A 25,377-nucleotide genomic window follows, 5' to 3' on the forward strand; every position below is an offset into this window, starting at 1 on the left:
TATTCCCACAATTTGTTAATATATTTATTTACTCACCTCATTTCACTGTGAAGGCATTTTAATTTGTATGTAAATCACCTCAATCCATTACCGCTACATACATAATTGTTATCACAGGAGTAATTCAATGAGTAAATACCTCTAATGGGATAGCAGAATTAAAACGGTCTGCTGGTGTCCAGTGGAGGCTGAAATATGACTCTGTCGCTTTGTCCACACTAATATTCTCCTTGCGGCATGATGATTTCAGCCTGGGATGCAGCAATAGAAACCCATAATGCCTCTGTCTGGTGTGGCCAGTCTCTTTATCTCAGTCACACACCAGGATACACAAATACTGCATTAAAAGGCTGCCAGGTCATGTACCAGCAGAGGGCAACAGGGCAGCAGCCACTAGTAGGTAGAGGCAGAGGGAGATAAAAAGATTATATCTCCTAACAGGTATGGATCTTCCATGCTTCTGTGCTTGACATGCATGTAATAATGTGAGCCTGACAACAGAGCATGTCTATGGGCATATTTTGTCTTTCAAAGACTTGAACTTCAGCGTATGTGTCAAACTGCTGAGACTTATACCAGTGTAGATTTTGTTGATGCAGCCCAGATTATAATGGATTATGATGTCCGGCGGACATTATGTGTCAATGCGCATGTGCAAGGAAATTGACTAGATGCTCCCAGTAGGTGGCAGCACTGACTTTATCAACGCAAAGGTCAATGAAAAAAAAGAGTATAAGAATAGTTGTGGGGCTAATTTTGTCATCAATAATACTAAATAACACGGTATGCAGTATTACCCTAAAATTCCCAAGCCTAGTACGAATTTCATAAAATTTTACCCACCTCACCCCACTGCTTGTAATTGTGTTTATTACAATACACCTGCCCTCTGCTGGTCTGGTGGAATATACTTGCTGTACATATGCACTGACTGTCTACTTCCACAGACAACTGTAGTATGTACACTAGTGTTTGCACTCACGACTGTGTGTGGACCATAACGACGGATGGATGGATGCAAGTACTGAATGAATTAGGCATTACACAAACGTCCACAGTCTAGTGAATTCTAAATCTTATGGATCATTGTTGTGTTGCAAATTTCCAATGGGATAAAAAAAGCAACAATATTTTTCTTCATGTCTGTTAATTTTCATCTGCTGAATTGCAGAGGTCCACACCCTTCAAGAAGCCTATTTCAATGCCACTTTTTTTTTTACTGTTTTCCTAAAAAGAAAAAAACATACACTTCCTGGCCAAAAAAAAGGTCACCGCTTGAATTTAAATCAGCAGGTACTTAAAAGTCAATGATAGCATCTTTATTAAAGCTTATCAACGTTATGCAGCGATAAGGTGAAGTCAGCTGAATACCTGAATCTACTGAATGGGCCAGGAAAAAATGGATTTTTTCTTACCTAAAGGCATTGGCATATTCCAGGACGATAATGCCAAGATTTATAGGGATCAAACTGTTAAAGAGTGATTTAGGGAGCGCAAGGAATCATTTTCACACGTGAACTGGGCAGCACAGAGTTTTGACCTTAACCCTATTGAAAGTCTATTGATATGCGCTGAAGAAGACTTTACGGAGTGGTTCAACTCACCTATCAAGAAATTAATGCAAGCAATAAAAAAATATTGGGATGCTGCATAAGCACATAGAAACAATGTATTAACGACTGTGCGCAACAATCAAAGTTAAAGGCGGCCTTAGCAGTGTATCTACCATCAGCATGGCAGTGGAACTAACACCATCCCTAATCATCTTAGTCATTGAAGGATTTCACTTAACAAAGGGACCTACATGCAGAATATCTTTGCATTGCGGACTGTCTCTTTGCCGCCAATCTGACAATATGTCATCCACCCAGGGGTGTCAGAAGCATTTTGAATGTGGGGGGGGGGACACTGGCATAAAACCAATGTTTTATGGTAAATGTGGGGGGGGGGATTTCCAAATGAATACGTCCCCCTCAGATTCAATGGCGGCGACGCCCATGCATTCACCTATAGTATCGGATCTCTATGACCTCCTTTACTGGAAAGACAAACGGTAGTACTGCTTTCCACTGCATCCCGCACATACAGTGAATATTCAATTATCACGTATACCAAAGAAACCAGTGATTGTTTCATAAGGAGTGACACTCATATTGATAGGATTCGGATGGTTATGAAAGTCATGACTATTTCCCTGTGTTTGTGCTTTGCTCCTGACTGCGTGTTTATTTACTCCAACAACATTCACATCACCATGTCTGGCACCGGCTCTTTTCAGCATGTGCCAGAAAATGTGAATGGGTATAAAAACCGGTTTAATTAAATAAAATATTTGGTTGGACAATTCAATCGCAGTTTGAATAAACTGCAAAGCCCAGATGATGTTATACAACTTTTGAAAGGGATTAAAGCAAATGAAGTGAGGCACGTTAAAAATACCAGCCTCCAACAGTCAAATAAATCCTACCAATTACTATGCACTATAATGAGGGTGAGGTATTAACGTGATATTAATGAATACGAGCAGCACACACATATGGATTTACGAGGCTAAAGGGGGGAGGGGGGATTAAATCATTATGTCAGATTTATGTCTTGGTGATATTTACGGCTTTAATAAGATCCAGTAAGCAAAGCCCATAAAGCTACCAATGATTTGCTTCAAGGCCCAGGGACTGTGTCAGCAGTATTCACCCTGTGGACGTGACCCTGTTTACATACACGCATCTCTAAACGGCAAACGGTGTCTCCAGCTAATCGTGACCTGACTGCAGGAAGTATATTTCAATAGTAATTCATCCTGTTGGCTTTACGGTTAGTGGCACCAAACCCCTAATATTAACTGCCAATGATGGTGAAAACAGAACAGGTCTCACCTGAGCGGGCGTTGTCGATCTAGCAATCACAAACAAGCGGCTGACCTTTTCCTCTGGTCTGTTTGAGGTCTCTCACCCCATTTAAATATAAAATGTAGCTACGGTCTGAGAACATCAAAGCAAAATCCACAAAAGAGGCCCTAAAAGCAGCAAGATCGTTTAGGATTATAAAGAGGGAAAGTAGTTGGTTTGACATAAGAAAATGCAGGCATCTAGAACAATTTCCTTTCTGTTTCCTGTTACACCTATTGCTTTCATTTACAAATTGTCCACGAAACATGCAGTCCATATCTAGCTCTGGTGTGACATGTACATTCAAGATAAACGTGTAGCATGGAGAAATGTTTAAATATCTTTCATAACAGTAATCCTATGCATTTCACACAATATGTTGACGTATGCAGTTTTCAGCCTTAGAACCATTTTTAAATCCAATGATTACATTACAGTTACTGTTCCCAAGAGCTCTAGGTATCGCACAGTTCACAGAAGCTGGATAGAGAGGGGGAAAAAAAAATCACAGAACTAATTAAATGCTCATCACACATGATCTGCCTACAAAAACAGTAACAGATGAGCTAGTACTGCCTGAATTCTCCTCTGTGAGAACAGCCAGGGGATTTGAGGCACTAAATTCTGAATTCTGCAATCGGGAGCAGCTGTTTACGAGCATGCAGGGGGTAATTTTGAGGGGGCGTGGCCAGAATACAGCTGAAGACCTTGGTTGGCAAAGCTGCTCTGGCCAGTACCATAAGCGAGGGGCCATGAGTGAGGCAAGAAAAACCAGCTGATTAAAGGCTTCAAAACAGTAGAATTTCAATCAGCCCATAACGGATGCTGAAAGGAGCAAGATCTAGTCCAAAAACAGGTGCTGAGAATGAAAAAGCACCATTAAAAGTTGCCTTTTAAAATGGGTTATACAATGTTTTCAGTGGTTTGGAAAGCCAGACCATACTCCTCCCCTGATCTTTCCACGGGGCTCACAACTACCTAACTCCACCTCATCAGCATGCAGGAGGTGCCCATGGTTGGTGAGATGGCAGCCCCCCCCCCCCCCGAACAACATTTTATGTCTCACAAGGGCAACTATACACACAAAACGGACCTTATTCCTGTTATTGCTGTTATCCGGGCTTTAGGGATGAACTGTTGTGAAGAATCATGTGAGTAGAGTTGTGCATTCATCCTGCTGTTCATTAAGGATTGGTGAGCCACTAAGAACAATGCGTGTCCTTGCATTTCGGCACTTGAATATGACCTTGGTATAAACATAATCCATTATTTATTTTCCATTATCATATGGAAGATATTTTGCATTGCTTACATTTGACAAGTTTCTGTGGACACTGTTGGAACGGTGAGTAATGCTGCAGTGTCTTTTAATCGACCGATACTGCTATTGCTAATTACTTGTGTTCTGCATCTAAGTTCTAGTTAAATATTTGCCTCATGCATTGCTTACTTACAAGTCTCAGCAGCAACTAACCCATCTACAGTCTGGAATCTAACATAAGAACCTGAGTCATGATTTGGTATTATATTGGTTTACTTCCAGCATATATTATCTTCTGCTTTTATCCCCAAAAAACTCCATGCATTGTAGCCCTTCAGCATGGTATCAGAGCGAAAGAATATACATAATTCAACACCTGGAAATACAGCCCTTAGATTTATGCACACCTTCAAAATCATGGGCATTTCAGGTAGCTGGAAGAGGGAAAATAAAAACATAAATAATGAATTGAACGCTGCCTGATGCTTCGACGGTGGGCACTGGTTAAATTCCAGATCAAAATGAAAGACAAAAAAACACTTTTACAATAATTACTTCTTCTGTTCTCCCTGTGGTGTCAGCACAGAAAATCGACATCCGCTGGGTTCCAACCAGAAATCACAGAGACCCCTGTATTGATCTTAGATCAAGAGGGAGGGTTGGGCTCCAAACCAATTATTGAGGGAATATGGTGGACTTGGGTCTCAATGCAGCCAATTAAAAGGAATGGCATAATATATTCCTTAAACACATATCTTCTGGAAGCTAACCCAGTTCCACAACTTGGTGATTATTACAGTAGTTGGGACTGCATGTACAATATTTGTTAAATTACATTACTTATTCATATTGGAGACATCTTTAAAGTGACTCATATGGGTTAAAAATTCCATACAGCAATTACATATTGAAGAAATTTAAATTCTGTCTGTCATTCAACAGTACCGCAGAAAGCTGACTGCTACGAAGTGGCAAGTAAATCCATTTTTCCTCAGTGATATCTCATATCTCTAATGATTCTCCTTGCATAGCAATGGTGCAATAGATGTGCGTGATTAATTGTATAGTTTTCACTAAAGGCAATTTCATCATATTTCACTGGGTGCACAAATTTCAGCACCAATCTGCATTCTTTACCAAGCCACTGTTTATGGCTAAGGGTGGCATCTAGGCAGCGATCGGGGACTTACAAAGGTGATTCTGCGGTATGTGTAAATCAGCGTCACATACTCCTGCCCCTAACCACAAGGACAGCCCATGTGATAGCTATTGTTTAGGTAAGAAGGGAAAAGCCTTAAAGGAATGAATTTTGCACCGAGGCACACTCTGCCTTCATACCACACAAACCCAGCAGTCCATGAAATCTAAATTGTAAAAAAATAGACATTTATGCTCAGCAAGTGTTTATTCAAAATGACTTAGAGACACCATATACCCGCTTGGCTCAAACTTCTTTCCATCACGAAATAATACCTGCATTTACCCTTTTATTACACATCACATTTTTTACTGGACAGATATTTTTACTGGACAAAACCACTGTCTTGCTCATGGGCACAACAGTAAAGTCCTACTTAAGACATAAATATACAAACTTTGAGTACAGGTCCAGGTCCAAAAAGGACTTGGACTTTATATATGCTTTCCATTCTGTTTTATTTCTTGCAAACATTGAAAAATGTATCTCTCTGAACCAATGTGCACAGAATTCAGTGTTTAAGGTGGGATGATAGTAGGAAATTCAAGATCATAAAAATTAAGGCTGCTTTAAGCTCAATGGAGTTTGATTAGAAACTCATCACAATTGTATATATGAGGGAGAAGCAATATGTTACGATGAAAGGGCAATTATTCAGGCAGTTTAGTCTGATTGGGTTGACAGAGGCTCAGGGGAAGTACGAAGAGGCATGCTGGGATATTATACAAACCAATCAGGCATCCTGCAGTGACATAGCCCTTAGGATAGCACATTGTCACTGAACGGAAATATAACGGGGAGGGCCAAGCCATGGTTCTGTTCAGGGGTGGAAGAGGGGCCTCACAGCAGGAGGGGCGACGGGTGTGGGAGGGGCCTTTAGTGAAATTTGCCAGCCCAGGGAGGTAGGGTTCTTGGTAAGTTGTGAATTTTGTATGATCGTCTGGCCCTCTTGGTAAATTTTGCAGTGGAGACCCCGCTGTGATGGGCCTGGGGCGCAGGCCCCTCTGCTCCCCCTGACCCCACCCCCCCGCCCACACCCTGGTCAATTTTTCTGTTTCCTACTGTACATGTTGTTACTTGAAATAAAGCATCGAGGAAATACAACATCAGTTCTGTACTATTATAAAGAGAGCAAACTGACTGTGTATATATATATATATATATTACACTCCTTCCTGTGTCGGTCTGATTCATAATAAAAACATAAATATACAGTAGGTAACCCAGCATTTATTTATTAATGTGAGAAACTTCGGAATCAGACACTAAGACTCACATTAGCTTAACAGACATTCCACGTGCCTGCATTCACCATTGCATTCACCATTGATACCTGTTCAAGAACGCAACAAAAAGAACCATTCCTGGTCCTGGTTTAGAAGCTCATTGCCCTACGAAGCTCACCAAAGACTGAAAAATACTGACTAGACTCACTGGCTAATCATTATATCAGCGCAAGCCCCTTGATAATGCTTCGTCAAAGCAGATAAAGTACGGACAGAAGATGAAGAAGAAGATTAAGTGAGAGAGGGAGTGCAAATCAAAGGTCCACAGAGTGAGATGCAGAAGGACTCGAAGGGGAGTGGCCAGTGCTGAGACCCTTTGGGGTGCTGAAGAAGAGTGCTAGGAGAGAAACGGGGAAAAAAGAGCAAGGCAAACTGAAAGAATGTAGAAGTGAAACATGAATCAAATGGCTGAGTGTCACACAAGAGCTGGAAGTGGCGTGGTCAAAAGAGAAGAGCTGCACACATATTCCTACACTTCCCAGAAGAACTGTCGCCAAAAGGACCTGCAGTTCGCACCAGCTCCAATGGCATCCAAACCAGACAAGGCCTGGGCAACCCTCACTGTCCTCCCAAACAGGACACATGATTATGTGTCTCGCTAGATATAACCCCTAATAAATGGCCTCCATTCAATCACTCAAACTATTATGAAATGGCATAATTGTTTGTGCCAAGTCAGCCTGGCCAACACAACGATAATTTCTGTTTAGTGACCAATACACTAACTAATAAAACCAAGTTAAACACAAGAAGTTTGAAAGCATTAACATAATTCCAAGACAAAATGCATCGTAAATTTAAAGTTGGATGCTAATTCAAAAATCCCCTTTAACAAGGGCATGAAATAGCAACTTAATTGGCTACCCATTAAAGCACCCCACAGGACCCACATCCAGGCAAACATTAATAAATAAGGTGTTTTTTTTAATGAGTTCTTTTTTCAATATAATGTCTTAGATGGTAGATGGCAATTTACATTCATAACTGTGAGTGGGAAAGACTGAGAGAGAACGATTAACATGAACAGTTTCCCAACTCTACTAATGTCACCTGAAATAAAGGAGTCACAGGGAATATAAGCACAGTGGCAGAACAGTTACAGTAGCTTAATCATGGTGTCATCATTAGCATTTTATTCATTATCATTGTTGCTGTCACTGTTATCTGTTTTTCCATTACACTCACCCAACCAGTGGTAAAATTTGTGATCTTGGCAAATCATCTAAATTCTACTGCCGTTTCACTAAGTTTTCACAACCTTTTATAACTCAGGCAAAGAGCCAGCTGGGACACAGCAACTCTATCGCATCTCTTTTTCACTTTCCTTTCTCTCTTTATCTGTCAAAAGCTGGCGCCGCCAAGGTGAGGAAAGGCAGGTAGATACCTGGATCGCAAATCAGTAGACTGCTGCCAGCCAAGATGGCAGTTTCGAGTTTATTGCACTCCCTCATCAGCCCTTGCGAACGCGCTTTCCCTTTGAGATCCGGCAGGTGGTGAGTGCGGTCGTTTATCAGCTTCCCTAGTGGTGTATGAAAACCGGAGCACAAATGTGTGGGTCATGGTACCAGAAGCAGGACAGGAGACCAACACAGCAGCACCTCGGCAGTTCAGTCACACAAGCAAATATGACAAGACCCAGCACAGGATTTTAGCTCGTTTTTCTTAATAATAAAAAACACTACAAAGAATAGAAAAATATAAATACATTTGTGTGGCACACCCGAGACAGAAAAAAGTTCCCTCTGCAAAAGCAACATAATCTGCGTCGAAAACAGTGTAACATCACCTGACATGGGGAGACAGAACAGCATGTCTGCAACAGCCATAACCCACTGCTCCTCCCAACACACAGTACATTTGTGCAGGGATTCACAATAATAACAATAATAACACAGTGAATTACATTCCCCCAGGGGAGCTGCACTCGCTGCCGCTCACTGACAATTCAAACAGATGCAGCTGATCCTTCAGAGGAGGTGAGTTGACATCTCCTTACTTAATTGGCATAAAGTGATGAGCCCAGCTACTCAAATAAGCTGGAGTAGGTTGGCAGAGAGCCAGTGATGAAAAGAGAGAATTAATAGATTGAAAGCAAAACAGATGGAGAGGAAGCAACAGAAAAATACCTCATATGTACTTCTAAGTGTTATAGAAAAGAGGAAAGAACAGAGTGAGAGGAAGGGAAGAAATGAACTCAGAGAAAGTGAAATCGGATTACCAGATGCATGGTGGACACCTGCCGGGTGTGGAGATTGGAAGGTTTGGTCAGCCACTGGCTCCGCGTCTCTCTCTGCAACCCTCTCGAACACAGCCGTCGGGGGAAGAAAAAAAAAAGAACACACACGTTCTCCCTCCCTCTCCGTGAGCGACTAGACACCTCTGGAGCGTAGCAAAGGGACACGCATCAAGCCCAGAGGAAGAGGAGAGAGGCGGATGAGAGGAGGACTTGGAGGAAGAGCAGAGAGGAACAGCAGGAGGGGGAGGAGCAGCAGGAGGTATGGGAGTACATGGGATGTGAAGAAAAGCAGAGAGACAGAGACAGAGAGAGAGAGAGAGAGAGAGAGAGAGGGAGAGAGAAAGAGAGAGTGTGAGTATGATGTGGTAAGTCCTCCAGCTCACTGCTAAATGAGGAGAGGACAAGTCTACTTTGAGCAGTAATACTAAGGATCTGAGAGGACAGTGAGTGAGCAGTGATATGCCCTAGCTTCCCTCACACTCAGGTTACAGCCTTCTCTCAGTTTCCATTCTCTCTCATCCTCCATTAGTCTTTGTAACACTAACGCCGTTTGATCTCTCTCTGTCTTTCTCTGCAGCAGGTGCAGATAGCGCATGCTGTGTGAAAGACTGGTGCAGTATACCAATGTAATACGTTGTACTTTTAGAAAGGCCTACTCTGTTTGACACCTGCATAAGAAATAGGAAGCTATTTAAACAACGTTTTTGTATAAATTAATTTAAACTGCAATTCAAGTGAGATCTCTTCTTGCTCCCTAAGCAAAAACAGCTTTAGTCCTCTGGTTCCCAATGAGAAGGCTGGGCAAAGAAGCAAATGAGTGTTCACCATGCCAAACCCCATACCTGATAAGGAACAGTAACAACACAACAGTGGCAACACCTACACTTTGCAGGTAACTCTGCTTTTGTCACACTCAGGTCAGGAAGCTAGTAATAAGTTACACAGGTTTCCAAACAGATACTGCTTGGTAATTACTACTCACCCATAAAGCCAACGGATCTGACCCTGCACAAATTACACTCACAATCATTCTAGGTAGCCATTAACGCTTTTTGGCACAATAATGTTTAAACAACAAAATTATAATTAAACCGCAGAAATCCTGCAGCGTAGCATCATGTTTCACTGGAACAAGAGCATTAACATTCCAAACCGAAAGCTGAAGATTGGTGTCGCCCGGTGAAGCATCACAATGAGGAGGCACGATGAGAACACGAGCGACAGCAGCTCATTCAATGAGGAGCATATTTAAAAATGAGTGGTGCTAATGTGTATTACTGCAGTTCCCGCATCCATGCACCCTTCTGCTTACCCTGGACAGGGTCGGTGTTGGGCTTGGGGCCCGTCCCAGCCAACATTGGCAGGGGTATACCGCGGACAGAAAGCCAGTCCATTGCAGGAGGGATAAGCGCGCCTACCTTTTGGAGGTGTGAGGCAAAAGTGCTGCCCACTGAGCCACCTGCATACTTATGCTCATATTTCACATGCATATGCTTCCATCAATATATTTTGCATTTTTATTCTGTCCTGCTGAATTTATAATATGTATGTTGTTTGTGTGATTTATCGGTATTATTTGCATGATACTATGTCTTGCTTTCATGTCAATAAATGACCCTGGAGCTGATGCAACTAGAGTGATTAATGCTGGGACAATGTCAGGAATCCACCCGCATGTGTTTGACGACATTATGGAAATTAATCTTCTGGAGTGAAAGAAAATAACGCACACACAGAGGGGCACGCTGAGAAAACCTCTAACTTAACACACCAAGAAAAAAGAACTGTGCTTTAGATAAAAATGGCATTAACTGGGAATTCTGTGGGGAACTAGGGGGCAGTGAAGGTTGTGTGGGTCTGCCAGAGTATGAAGAGATATACAGAGATATGGGGGAAGGGGGTAAATGGAACAGATGAGAGTCCTGTGCTCCAGTAGACAGGATTTATGGTTGCCCTCATGCTGGGGCTGCCAATCCCGGAGTACCCCAACCTATTCAATCCCTCAGCCAAACTGGCAAAAAGTTGAAATACAGTAAAAATTCTTGGCCACTATAGCCCTGCTGAGGTGGGAACAGCCATGATGAGTATTGATTAGATGTTGTAGCCTATTACAGTAATTATAGCCTTGAGCTCAGACCTGATTAGATTTAATGTCTGTGAATCCACTTTTTCAAGCTTTCAAGTGACAGACTGGAGGTAGTAAATCATGAAGTGCTGAAGCCCCCCACCCCCTCTCTGACTACCGTGCTTTCCGGCCACTACTCCTCCAAAAGATCCATTCAACAAATCTGTTTCATTCAGCTTCATTACAGGCACTGACAGACACTGATGCCAATGGAGCATGACAGATAATGAACAAAAACACGTTTTGCTTCCTTCAAATGTGGCCAGGTCTCTTTTAAATGTTCTTTTCTTTCTTCCCTTCCCCATTTCTGATTTTGTTTTTCATTATTTACTAGCCTTCTCTTAAAAGAGAGGAGGTAAGGGAAGCTAGTAAGGCAGCCTAAAGAGAAGCCCAAAACCTGCGTTTTCATTATGAGGAAAAACAATAATCATTTCTTCATTTCTCCCCTTTCGTTACGTCCAACATTAATTACGAAAACAAAATCACACGGGAGAGACAAAACACAATGAGCTCAAATGGGTTCTGTCAGAGTGGTGCAAAACCCACTCCCACCTGCCCACTCATAGGGGATTTCCTAAGAACACCCCTTGACCCTGAGATCTGACACACCCACATATATCTATGTCGTCACTTTACTTATGTATTCACACAAATCACATAAAAACATGTCCTTATCTGAGTGATTTGACTTATCCATTTCAGGGTAAAGGAGATTATGAAGCCCATCCCAGGAAATACAGGACACAAGGCAAGGGAAACCCTGAACCAGACGATGTTTAGGAAGAAATGTGCAGTTCTCCGTATGGCCTAATAATGCTTAATGCCTAACACTCAATAAAAGTATGCTTCACATATCCTCCATTTCATATACAGTAACTGTAAGCATGTCAGGCAGATGTACTGCAGTAATTGCCTTTCAATTACAGAAGAGATGCAGGGATGCATGCAGGTCCAGGAAATGAGTGCCTCTGGCCAGGTCACCACCTCACCTCCTGGACGACCGTGGGCGCCAGGTCATTAGCTCCACAGCTTGGGCGCCCACTTGCTGATACCCCGAAAGCTACCTTAACTGCAGAATGGTCGGCAGCGGGCTTTCCATTTGTCCGCTTTAACCGGAAGAAAGCTTCAGCCTATACGCACATGTCTGGGCACCGCAGAAACAAATACACTTTCAATTTGTATGGCCATTGCAAATTTTTAATAACTCACACTAATAAAATACATTTAGAAATGTATTAAACGCAACAACCTTATGAAGCGTCTAAAAGAAATGCAATTACACAGTATTGTCAATTTAGAACCATTGAATTCGATCCAGTTCCATGGACTGCTTCTGTAAACAGGCATCCATCCATCTTGACATATCCAGTGTCTCAGTCAGCCTTATCACTAAAGCTATCCAGGTAAACTTATTGGATGACAATGTTAACACCATGTGCATGACATTAACATTGACAGCTGCTGTTTATTTTACAATGCGCATAGACTCCTTTAGATCTAATTAAGACTGACAGAATTAAACCCCTTTTTAAAGTAAAACTACAACTTTCTATCACAGCAGACTTCCTAAAGGTCAAGAGGTCAGGCTATTGTTGCCACTTTTATTTGAATGACCTTTCCATATACTGATGAGGTGCTTTCTCCATTACATTAGCTTTGTTAGTCGTGAGTAGGGGAATGCTGTCAGGATATGTTCGGAGTACGCCTTAGGACAGGAGCACTGCTCTCCATAACTGCCCATCAAACACTGTAAATTAAGTGATCTCATGTTTGGTAACTTGGTAACGATCTCTTTTTTGTGAACAATCATCTTTGTGCCATGGTAGCTGAAGATCGGTCCATTGAGACCCATGTTTTCAACTGCCACCCAGTCTACATTGCACCCGACAACCAAGACTCCCCCTGCTGGTGGTGGGTCTACAGGGGGGCGAACCCATGCTACCCCTTCGGACTATGCCCGGCCGAGCCCCATAGGTAGAGACCTGGCCACCAGGCACTTGTCTTTAAGCTCCCGCTACAGGCCCGGGTGGGGTAACATAATCCATTAAATTGTTCATCATGGGGCTTTTCTGAATCACAGTTAGCCTGGCCGCTCACATAGGATCAATTTCCCTTGGGAGACCCCACTAGGAGCAACATGGCTCCTAGCATCATACAGTAGAAGCACACAAATCCCTCCACCACCATGAGGTGGCAATTCATAGAGGGTGTGCACCACATAATGAAAAACACTTTCAATTTGTATAGGCATTACATATTTTGATAACTCACACTAATAAATTACATTTAAACATGTATTAAACACAACTACCTTACGAAGATCTAAAAGAAATACTGGTAACACTTTACTTAAAGCACTCGTGTATAATACATAATAGACACCTTCATAATGCATTATAATGCTATAATTATTTATAAAGGCATAACACATTATTGCCATGTTTATTATGCATTATGAATGCTCTATGAAACTCATAGCAGCACAATAGATACCTTAATAATAATGCCCAACCAGTTTACATGGGACTTGTAAAAGGCATAGAATCATGTCCCTCGGGGGGTCCTGTGGGGGTTGCTTCAGGAGTATGGGGTATGGCCAGAAAAAGGTAGATTGCACTCTCCTGGTGAGAGATGAGTTGTAACTTCAAACGAAGGAGTTTAAGTATCTTGGGGTCTCGTTCACAAGTGAAGAAACAGATTTGTGCAGCGTCGGCAGTAATCCAGATGTTGTACTATTCTGTTGTTATAAAGAGGAAGCAGAGCTGAAAGGCAAAGCATTTGATTTACCAGTCAATCTATAGTCGTAACCTTGCCTTTGGTCATGAGTTTTGGGTAGTGACTGAAAGAATGAGATGGTGGATACAAGTGGCAGAAATGAGATTCCTCTGCAGGGTGTCTAGGCTCAGCTTTAGAGATAGGGTAAGGATCATGGACATTTGGGAGGAGATCAAAGTAGAGCCACTGCTCCTCTGCATCAAAAGGAGGCAGTTAAAGTGGTTCGAGCATCTATCGAGGATGCCTCCTGGGAGGCTACCTGGGGAGGTGTTTCAGGCATGTCCAACCGGAAGGAGACACCAGGGCATACCCAGGACACGCTGAAGTGATTTTATCTCTCGGCTGGCCTGGGAATGCCATGGTATTCCCCTGGAGGAGCTGGAGGAGGTGGCTGGAGAGGAGATCTGGGCATTCCTGCTTAGACTGCTGTGCCCGCAACCTGACCCCAGATGAGTGGCAGGTAATGGATGGGTGGATGGATGGATGGATGGATGGATGATCTTTGCCTGAGAAAAATGCACTCAACCTTTTTAAAATCAAACATCACTTAAATTTGGTACAGAGAATGCACAGGTGCATAGTGAAGGTAACCTATGCCCTACAAAGAAATCTCTTAATCTCCTGATGCCATCCTCCACCTTATACCTGTGGTTCCAAACTGCTGCAACTTAGTCTTAATCCAGGAGAAAACAGCCTCACATGCAAAAAACACCCAGGACCCTCATCACACAAGACTGACAGACATTTAACTTAGAACTAAACCTGAGACATTCTCTCTCATTTCAGTTTATTTATTTCAGCATACTACCAAGAATCTACTGGGTCAAACCTATATACATGAGCATTTTTAACATGTAAATGTTATGTTGAGTGTTGAATGTTGTGAATGTTTAAACAGCAAATGTTTTGAAAAGTGTTACACAAATATCTTTAATTGGATGTCCACACTGTGGTCTCCTAATATGATTCCAGTTATTAACATGCCAAACTAATGTCAGGGTTACTCCAGGTATTTATCTGCTTTTCTCTGTTCCACAGACATCCAGTAAGGGGAAAACCAGTGACAACCATTCAGACCCTACTTAAAGAAGCAGTGTAACAGGCCATTGTCGACATGACTGAAGCAAATGGTAGGAATGCTGTGAACTGCAGAGTGTTCCCCACACGTCTGCATCAAAACAACCAATGAGTGCACACAAATCAGCAGACCTGCAGCAGTGCCACAGTGGGCTCTGAAAGCCACTCAAATAAGCTCTGACTTCCATTATTGTAGTGCCACGACCTCTCGGGAGCTCATTAAAGCCAGAAACTGCTTGACTGCAGCAGTCTAAAGTGTCTTTATCTTGAAGGAAGAAACCGGGTATCTCAGGACACTACTGAGGGTAAACCCCAGTCACCAAAACACTGTTCATTCACCAGAAGGGCAACAGACCAGGCAGAAAAATCCATAATGATAAAAAAATCAGAAAGCACATCCAAAAAGGCACAAGATCACAAAGCGAGAAGGACCACAAGAGAGATGATGAGTGGCAACAAAGTCGGAGGGGTAGAGGCGGGAAAAAAGAGGAAGAGGGAAAATGATGCAAGTACAAGAGACAGACAGTGACCTCAGGTCTCAAACTACAATTACTGGCTATGCAAAGGAGTCAGATTTATAGCCAGGGCAGTAATGGAAATTCTGGATGTAAAGGTGCCGCTGGGATGACTGCCCCCCCCCCCCCCCCCCCAACTGGCAAGCTGGCTTTAAAACAGAAGAACAACCTACGATCCACTCCTACCTATTCGCCCTAATTCAAACTGGTTAATTTGGTCATTATAAGGACAAAAAAACACTTAATTGTAGACTCTGTGCAGTTGCTCTCATTCCCAGCTTACTTTAAACCACCACTAAGAGTGTCACAATTGATTTCAATTGAGTTCAGCTGAAGTAATGGTCTTCATAAATCTCCACCAAAGCAGACAGGTTTGTGCAAGAAAAAGACACAGAATTAGTTAATTTTAATTATTTATTAGGTCAACCACTGTGCTGAGACTGCCTAACTCAGAATTATTAGACTAATATCCAATAAATTTTAGTTCCCTCAATTTCAATTTGGTTTATTTTTTTGCCAGCCAAGAAATATGACCTGCTTAGTTCATATTTCATATCATACAAATAATTTGAGGCTGCAGATGGCACAAACAAACAGACAGTCAGGTATATTTACCTTTGTTACAAGTATGTGTGTGGTTTGTGTAAAAAAATGCATCAATGGCACAACCAGTCTTATGGTTTATAAATTGTTTCCAGATTAGTTTGCCCCAACTGGTAATAAAACAAGCCATCCATTAGCTATAGGCGTGGAAGAGGGAGAGGTCATAGATGGAATTGTCAGCAAACAAGATGGAGCAGAAAACAAATGAATAATCTCAGATGCAGTCTCCAAGAATGCTTACTCAAACGTTCTGTCCCAAGTAAAGCATGAACTCTCCAGTGCAAAATCCATTTTTTAAACTCCGTTCCACATGGGTTTTGGCAGATGGTCTCCAATCTTAGGTCCTTCACATCCAGTGTAGCAATAACATCATCCAGTTTATAAAGCATAACCTCACCACAGAATAAATCTGAATGCCATTTCATTTTCTATGCTTACTGAATTTTTTTCTGCAAACATCCACTACATCATTACAGCAATGAACACTCATTCAGAAGCAATATTTGTTTTACAATAGTTAATTCATAATGGAGTAGGGGGTGACCAAAATCAGAATCAAGTATATAACAACTCTAATGATTTTTAATGTATCACAGCACACCCATGTAAAGTGCCTTGGGATGACTCTGTTGTGAAAGGCACTATATAAAAATAAATTGAATTTAATTGAACTGAACAGCTTAGTTGCTAATTAACATCTACAGGCACTTGGTCTTTATTCAACTTTCTTTTTCCCATGAGGTTTCCCAAATCGCAGCACCACCCACGATTTAAAATTCCATAAAAAATAGATCAGCACATTTTCATTTATCATACACTTCCGTTTAGATATTCCTCTTTACATATCCATCCTTTTCAACGACTAATTTAGAATATATCTGTTTTTAAGGCAGGAAAGAATTATATAAAAGGAACCACACTGATTTGGTACCAGACAAAAAAACAAACACAGCAAATAAATTTGCATCTCAATGGGATTGAACAACAGCACTCACAGCAAAAACTAGATCATCCAGTAAGCTGTCAAGGTTCCTGTACCAAGGTTATGGAACTGCGTGCCTGATATACTTTGCCAGAGGATAACAGGTATATTTTATATTGTTGTTTCCTATTTAATGGTCATTGCAAAGGTCTTTGGGCCGATAGAACTGTTAATGGACAACTCCAACACTGAGTTTATTTGAATGAACTTATGTCCTTTGGTTTTGAGATGTTCCTCAAGAGAATTCAGGTATTTGCTAGACTGGCCAGTCCAAATATGAGGAATATTATCAGAATAAACCCTTTTGGAGACACTGGAATTTGAGATACAATATTTGCTGGAATTGGCTGGGGAGAAAAGCGTGCAACTTATGAAATGCATTGAGAATGCTAATTCATCTGAACAGAGGACTAAGTACAAGTTGAAATCATTTTAGTATTCGTTTAGAATGCTTTAGTATGTTTAGGCAAACTTTAGCTAGCTTACTAGTTACTTAACAAAGCAAAGAAAGTATGTTATGTGTCAGCATTACACAACTTAATTTAACCATTAACCAAATCACTGGAGCACATTTTAGGGCAGCAAGTGAAATAATGATCAATATATTGGACTTTCAGGCAGAAAGTGCTGCTATCTCTATAGGACGACTAAATAAGCTGCTGTGTAAATGACTGAGGTACAAAATGGTAAGCTATTAAGTTTCTCTCTACCTGAAAGTATCTCAAGGACAATATTAACAATAAACATACAGCTGAAATTGGTTTATGCATATTTTATAAATACTTCAGGATTCAGTTTGCTTTAGATATCCATGTAGTCAACAAGTCCAATACACTCATGTGAGCAACATTAGATAGAGCTGTTAAACTGCAACATTCTTGTTGTGTCAAATATACCCAACATGTGCAGAGGGACGCAAGACAAAATTGATCTTGTTTGTACAAAGACAGGAAATATTAATCCGTAACAAAACCCTGGGGACCTGGAAGGTGAGTGAGAAGGCCCATCTTAAATAAATAGAAAGTTCAAAAGATACATTCAAACTGATTCACCAATAATAGGAAAATGGCAGACATCAAGGGCAAATGCATAAAAGATCACAAGGTTAAGACCCTTTCCCCATCCTAGACCTTTTCTATCTATTCCACAACAACTGTGTTATTGGAAGTTCCAGGCCGTGGTTGATCACTATGACAACGATAAATGAGAATGTCATGTTCTTTTTCAGTTGTTGTTCAGCTGTGTGTGGAGTAACATCACCTTCCTGTACCCCTTTAGTTCTTGCCTCTATAAACATGACCAAAGGTCGGAAAGGGCAAATTAAATCAGATACTCAGAATAATGTGATATTAATATCACACAGTAAAAACTGTTGGACGATAGAACAAGGAAAAGGGACAAACATTGAGTCAAGCTGAAAGTATGCAATTAGCAAAACAACCAAAATAGAAAAAAACAGCAACAAAAAACCTGTTGCAGAACTAGCATAGCTATACAAAACACAACAAATCATACACAACAGACATATGCACCACAATAAAGAGTATGACAAATCCACTACCTTCATTTGACTCTAATAAAAAGCACAGAATTTACAAATTGATCTAAAAATAGATAAAAAAATCTAAAAGTAACAGATTTAATCGATACAAAATGCACATATCTGAAGACCTGAATATCTGCTAGAGGCTAATGAAAATATATAGCTGGTCAAACATACACTGTATGTCAGTGCAGACTATAACTTTCTTAGACGCAAGAAGATGTTGACCCTGAGAATGACTATAAAACTTTATAGGGTCTTCTACTCATTTTTCTACAGTGTAGATATTTTATTACAACAATCTTCACTTACAGCCTGTAAAAGTGCACCATCATTATTTTTAATAACTACAATAGCTATATTTGATCTTTTCAAACGTGTCGGCCTGGGTGCGTGGCTAATTATAAACTGCACCAAGTGCTTCATGCTCACATCATGACTTGAGTCTCCCAGCCTTGTGGTACCTCTCTCCAGGTGTCTTGATTGACATTCCAGAAGAAATTACAGCTGAGTGGAAAAAATAATGACAAAGAGCAAGAATGAACATTTAGGAGAACCTGGGAAACCCTGATCCATCAAACACAGACACTCCCAGGCAATTCTGTGCACATCCTTGTTTCCTGCTTTATGTACAACAATGAAAATTAGTGTGAAAAATCACATTTACATAATAAACAAGCAGAGACATCCAAGAATAATACAATAGGAGAAAGAAATATTGCTACTTATTTCAATTTTGCCATGCTGAATAGCCATGTTGTTCAACAAGTTATGCTTTCGGTATCTTTTTCTCATGTTTGTAATTATGTTCCTAGTTTTATGGTAATGAAAGTATTTTAAAAGGGAATAGCATACTTGGGGAAAAGACAAAAGTTTAGGAATTTTATGGCACAAACAGCTGTTGGACCCTTGAGACCTTTAACTGCACTTCTTATATGATTATAAAGTTTACATTATTAAGTATGTTAAATATTCAGGCCTCCACAAAATTCCACAAAATTCATGATATCCTGGTTATTTGTTATATGGAAACTTGTCTTCTGATAAGTGGCAGCGTACAAAATCTTTCACAAGCCTCATTTCATGCCTAGGTAAAAACACCCAGGACCTCAGTCTCTTGGATTGCAGCCTAAACTGTCAACACTTCCATTTGTTTTTTACAAAAAGGTACAATATCGCCTTTAGCAAACAATGAGCAGCATTTCAGGTTGAAAAATACACTGTGGGCAAACCAAGCTGACTTAAAGGAGTAAGCACCCACACCAATTTTAGTGGAGTGGAACCACCACCTATGCAATGAGATCATCCATCAGAGGTCAAATAAATTTCTTAATACTATACATAGATATAATTAATGGCATTTTGAAAGTCTTTGCTCTATACAGATCAAAAAGTGAAACCTGATCTATCCCAGCAATGCTTTTAATCTTACTAGTGTTCAGCACAGTAAACAGAAAAAAAGTTTTAAGAAAAGGCATTGTCTATGATAATAACAAATGCAGACACCTATGTGTTTTACATCCAAAACATTATTACCCCACTGAAAAGACACTGTAATGCATACTTTGCATTAAATTTTCTAATACTTTCTGCAGAAAGACCATCGGGAATATAATGTCTAAATTTAATATGACTATTCAGTAATATTTTATAGTTTCTAAACAGTGTTTTTCTCTATCCAAAGACTGAGTAAGAGGACATTGATTGAATGTCAGTTCCATAAAGTCCCTGTACCAGTAGGCGTGACAGATGTAGAAACAAGCAGATTGGAAAGAGTGATTAATGAGAGCAGATTTGGACTTGATTAATAATGACTACTATGAATTCCACTGGGGAACTGGAAAGTAATAAGAATTGCATGTCTATGATTTTTCAAAATAAATTGTTAAATGACTTATGAGAGATAGCAATTAAAAAAAAGAACCCAAAAAGCTCTAAACAACATGGACAGCAGGAGATTTGGCAGAACTGGGTAAATGTATTTTTTAACTCCTCCTAGAGCCTTTAATTAACATGCTATTAATTTGTGATTTTGCAAGGTGCACTTCTTTCAGTGAGGTTACTATGGAGAAGAACTGTGTTCCCCTTGTAGGAAGCAGGCACAAAAATTAATCCCCAAGTCAATCCTCCAACTTCTGAGACACACCTGGGATGGGCAGTTATTTGTGCTGTCATTAAGTGGGGTCATAATGTGTCTGAGGACAAACGTATACAGTTGTATGCAAAACTTTGGGCACCCTTGGCCTATATATTTAGTCGATTATGTATAACTAGGAAACAACTGCTGCCAGAAACAGCATGTGAAAAATAACATATTTGCAAATGAAAAAGCACAATCATCAAAATATAGGAACAAACATAACAGTAGTTGTGGCATGTGCAAAAGTCTGGACTTGCCCAGTAATGAAGAATTGTTTCGTAGGTCTCTTAGCCTAATTTCCTCATTATGCCAAAATAGCCATTAGGAGTTGTCACCTGTTGACAACTGCAGAGCTTAATAAATTCCCTGCCACTCCAAAAATTGACTCCTAACACAAAGGGCAAGCAAGATTTTTTTCGCTCCACCCCCACCCGAGTATAACGAGCCAGAGGTCTTTTGGAAACAGCGCTGTGCTGTGGACTGATTAAATAAAAATTGAACTATTTGTCCATAATCACCAAAGGTATTTGTGAAGAAAAGAAGAGCAGCTTTTGATGAAAAAAACACCTTTGCCAACTGCTAAACACAGGGGTAGATCCAATATAGTCTGGGGTTGCGTGGCAACCATATGACAGGAAACACTGTACAGATAGAGGGAAGAATGGATTCCACAAAATATGAGCAAATCCTGGGTGACAGTGCTAAAGTCAGCCAAGATGTCGAGATAATCAGCAAAAAGGGGATGGCTTTATAAATAAGACAATGATCCTAAAGATACCTGAAAATCCACCATGAGCTATTTAAAGGATCCTCACGGTCCAAGAATATCTCAGAATTAGAAGCGATGTGCAAGGAAGGGTGGGCAAACATCCTTACTTTTAGACTCTTAGTTGGATACAAAAGGCATTTATAACCTGTGATATCTGTAAATACTAACTTGCTCAGGTGTCCAAAGTTTTGTACACTTCACAATTACTATTTCATTTGTTCCTATGTTTAACATTTGCAAATATATTTTTATACACTTATCCTGCAGCAGTTGTTTACTGCTTTTTATTTAACTAATAATTGACTAAATATGTAATTTGGCCAGCAGCGCCCTAATTATATATACATGTATAGTGACAAGCTTAATGTTCTCCATAGTAAAGGGAAAAAGGCTTCAAAACACAAGTTGAAAGTGGGTTAAACCAACCGATGCACAGTGCAAACTTTGGTTTGAAGCTTCAATTCTCCCATAACTCCTATATGGTTTGGTTTTAATGAGAAGCTTTATGGGAGTTCAAATTTGCTGCCAGTGTATGTGAGTAATATAAATATGCATTGTGGAGGTGTGTTTCAAAATACAACCTCTTTCAAACCTTTATATGAATATAATTAAGATATGTAAATATTATTAAAATGTACAATCTGCTGGGGTAAATGCAATGAATTGTATACAGGGCTCTCAGTCCTGCTCAAAAGAAAATGTTCATGTGACACATTACAGTAATTGCAATTTCTATTCAGTCCAAATGTTTGAGGGAAAAATACTGAAAACGCTATGCTCAACTTTCTCAGATGATAGATACTATTGGTATGTCAACAGTGCAGTATAATCCAAATAACTATGATCCGAATAAAGATGTCCTGTGTAGTTTTTTTATGTTATAGACCCACTATGGATGTAACAAATGTTTCAGCACTAGGACCTCATCAGTGTGTATTTTCAGTACTACTTATAAAACAAATCAATCTCATTATCATAATTTACTGATAGATATCTGATGGGTTATTAAGACAGCAATGAGTGAAAGAACACAAAACACAGTTAGCCAAATCGGTCAACTACCCACACAAATACACAGAATCCCACTCTAAAACATCAACTGCAATAGAAAGTATAATCATATCACAAGCCATCTGAGTTTAGACCCAATCTTTGTAAATGGAATTCAAGATATTCCTAATTTACTATAAGTATCATATGTAAGTTATGATCAGGAACTAAATTCTGCACAATACAATTTTTAACTCGGGGCCAAGGGTTGAAAATAAGACACTCCTAGGTCAATAAGTGGTCAAAGCTGGATCTGGCAACCAGAAGATGAAAACAATACAAAAAACTAAAAAAGACAATTAGGAAATGGGACAGTAGGCTTATATAAATTGTAAAAAGTACCACTGTTACAATTGTATAGCTATAAATAATGCAAAACCACTCAGTGCATCTGAAAGGGTGTTGTACAAATGAACAATTTGTTAAAATATCAAAAAGTCATTAATTAAATCAAATATTCTAAGTCACTTGTGTAAAGGTAACTGAAACAGAAAAACCTGGAGAGAAAAGGAAAGAAGTGGATTCTCAGTTGCAGGTGTACGAATGTGCTGTGAAAACACTTTCGCGTCCTTAGTGAACTGCTGCAGGGCATTCTTTTAGCAACACTCGTGCAATTATTTTCATTTCCCTTTTCCTATGCGCAAAAGAACTGCATAAATCTAAGTGCCTAACGAACTTCCACAGCTATTGCTTTCTAATTAATGATAAAAGCAAGCCTCTCAGAAAACATCTGGAAGAAATATATGGCAAAATTCTGTGAAAAAAATTTACATTCACAAGACACATCTTGCAGTTTTTCACTCCAGAATACAGTTAAGTAACAGAACCACTACTAATATCATGCCACTGTTAATCTTTCGGGAGAAACTCAATGTATTATGCAGGCAGAATTAAAAGCAAACAACATACAAAGCCAATATTACACACTCAAGGCAATTCACATCATCCAGTTGTCATCTTTCTTGGTTAAGTGCATTGGACTTATGTAAATCTGCATTCACAGAAACACTTGAAAAAATTACCCATGTCACTGTGTAAACAAGCATATAATTTACAACCAAATCTTTGTAGACTGCCTGTTTTCTCTCAAATACTAAAACAAGTTTGAGTGCCTGTTATTCAAAATGGTTTTTGAGTCAGTTTATCCCGGTGTTTAAACTCAGGAGATACAATAGCCATGTTACAATAAAAAAGTTACAAAACTACGAAAAAGGAAAACACAAAACAATAACTTACATTTTACAGAAATTGGCTACTATTACATCAAATTAAATGGGAGTAGTTGTATTAAATCACTTTCTTGAGGACTGTCAAAGTGAAATTTCAACAAAATTGTCAGCAATACTTTTAAATAAACAGTGGTCTCGTATACCTTAAACAAATCACATAACTCGTCTATGCTTGTCATTGGAAGATCCTTCAATTTTAAAGTCTGCATTTTAAATAACTGGTTTGCAATCCAGACCAGCTTGTTAGCTCAATGGCCTCATACCTCCTGGCTTGTGAATGTATAATTCTGACCAGCTCTATGTGAAATGTGCATGTTTTCCACAGCATCATGGGTTTCCTCCCCCAGCCCAAAGACATGCATTTAATTGTACTGATGTCTTTGACTTGCCAATAGTGATTGTGTGGCTTGTAATGGACTGGGATTCTTTCCAGGGTGTCCCCTACCTTGTATTCTGTGTTTTCTGGGATAGACTCCAAGCTTGCAGTAACCGTGTACTGAATAGTGGTTAAGGAGAATGGATGGATGATTATATCACACTGTAGGAGATTGTGGTGAACTAATAACGTCAAATAAAGAAGAGTAATAAAAATGGATGGATTGCATGTTGTGCAATTACCGAATCAGTGCTTATCTGACCATGAATATTTTTTATTCTGAGTAAATGGAAGATTCTGTGTTAATATCTGTGTGGTTTGGACACCCACTGATTCTAACATATGCAATGAACTATGTGAGCCGAATATAAAATATATCATTTAGGAGAAAATAGTGAAGCTTTTACGCATGATAGTTTTGAACTGTTCTTGAGAAGGATGATAGGCTTTAGAATGAATTTAACTGTTAAGTACAGTAACCTACATTTTTATTCATAGAAATATTTCATAAGGCAATTAGGAAATGATCATTCAGAGCAGGTTCTTTCTGTCTTCAGCACAATTCTCCGCTATATAAGCATCCCCTCCACAGTTACCAGCTGGGTATTGATTTTTCACCCTTTCCAAACACATCTGTAAAGGTGGTGAAATGAACGATGATCGTATCACTTGTAAATCATAATTAGGTACTGTTATCTCATATTGACTTTATTAATGTAGATAGATATGTGTGTGCAGTTGCTAAGCTACAGGGCCATAGTTATTGTAACCTCTCGCAGTCTTTGAAATCCAGTTATTTTAAATGACACACTTTTATCTTTGTAATCCAGAGGAGATATATGATAATTAAAAAGTGCATGTAGATTCATCTCTAGTCTAGACAATTATACACTGTAAACTACTGAGTAAATGTAAACTACTGAGGCTACGTAGAAAATTACCTTAGCCAAACTAATGAATGCTATGCTGTACAAAAGTGGATTACATTTTTAAAAATATTTTTTAAAAAATGTTGCAAACAATGGTTAAGATTACCAATATTATATTATATTATATTATATTATCCTCGAACAGGAGAGGCAGTTGAAAGGTAGATGCATGGATGAATGATGATCTTAACCATAATTCTTTAATCATTCTGTTTATTTTTTTCTTATCATTTACTTCAGATAATCAGCAAAAAGGGCAGACAAGATTGCTATCACACTTTTCCACACAAGATAGACCAACATCACGCTGATAGTAGAGCATTTGTCAGACTCGGTAAAACATTTTCAAAAAAAGAGCTTTTACAGTTTATAATTCTCGAAGGGAAAATACCCCG

At 39.7% G+C, this 25,377-nt stretch overlaps 1 protein-coding gene across 1 annotated transcript in view; it reads right to left on the reverse strand.

Moving 5' to 3' along the window:
• The window catches only part of LOC125727042 (IQ domain-containing protein J-like), a 30,864-nt gene extending 21,812 nt beyond the window's left edge, over positions 1-9,052 (reverse strand). The window contains exon 1 of the mRNA XM_049003605.1: positions 8,852-9,052. Within this exon, the coding sequence (XP_048859562.1) occupies positions 8,852-8,860 (9 nt within the window). The 5' untranslated portion in view covers positions 8,861-9,052. The remainder of the gene's footprint in view (positions 1-8,851) is intronic.
• Between the last annotated feature and the right edge of the window lie 16,325 nt (positions 9,053-25,377).

This window comes from Brienomyrus brachyistius, unplaced genomic scaffold, assembly GCF_023856365.1.
Source record: "Brienomyrus brachyistius isolate T26 unplaced genomic scaffold, BBRACH_0.4 scaffold85, whole genome shotgun sequence".
Lineage (NCBI taxonomy): Eukaryota > Metazoa > Chordata > Actinopteri > Osteoglossiformes > Mormyridae > Brienomyrus > Brienomyrus brachyistius.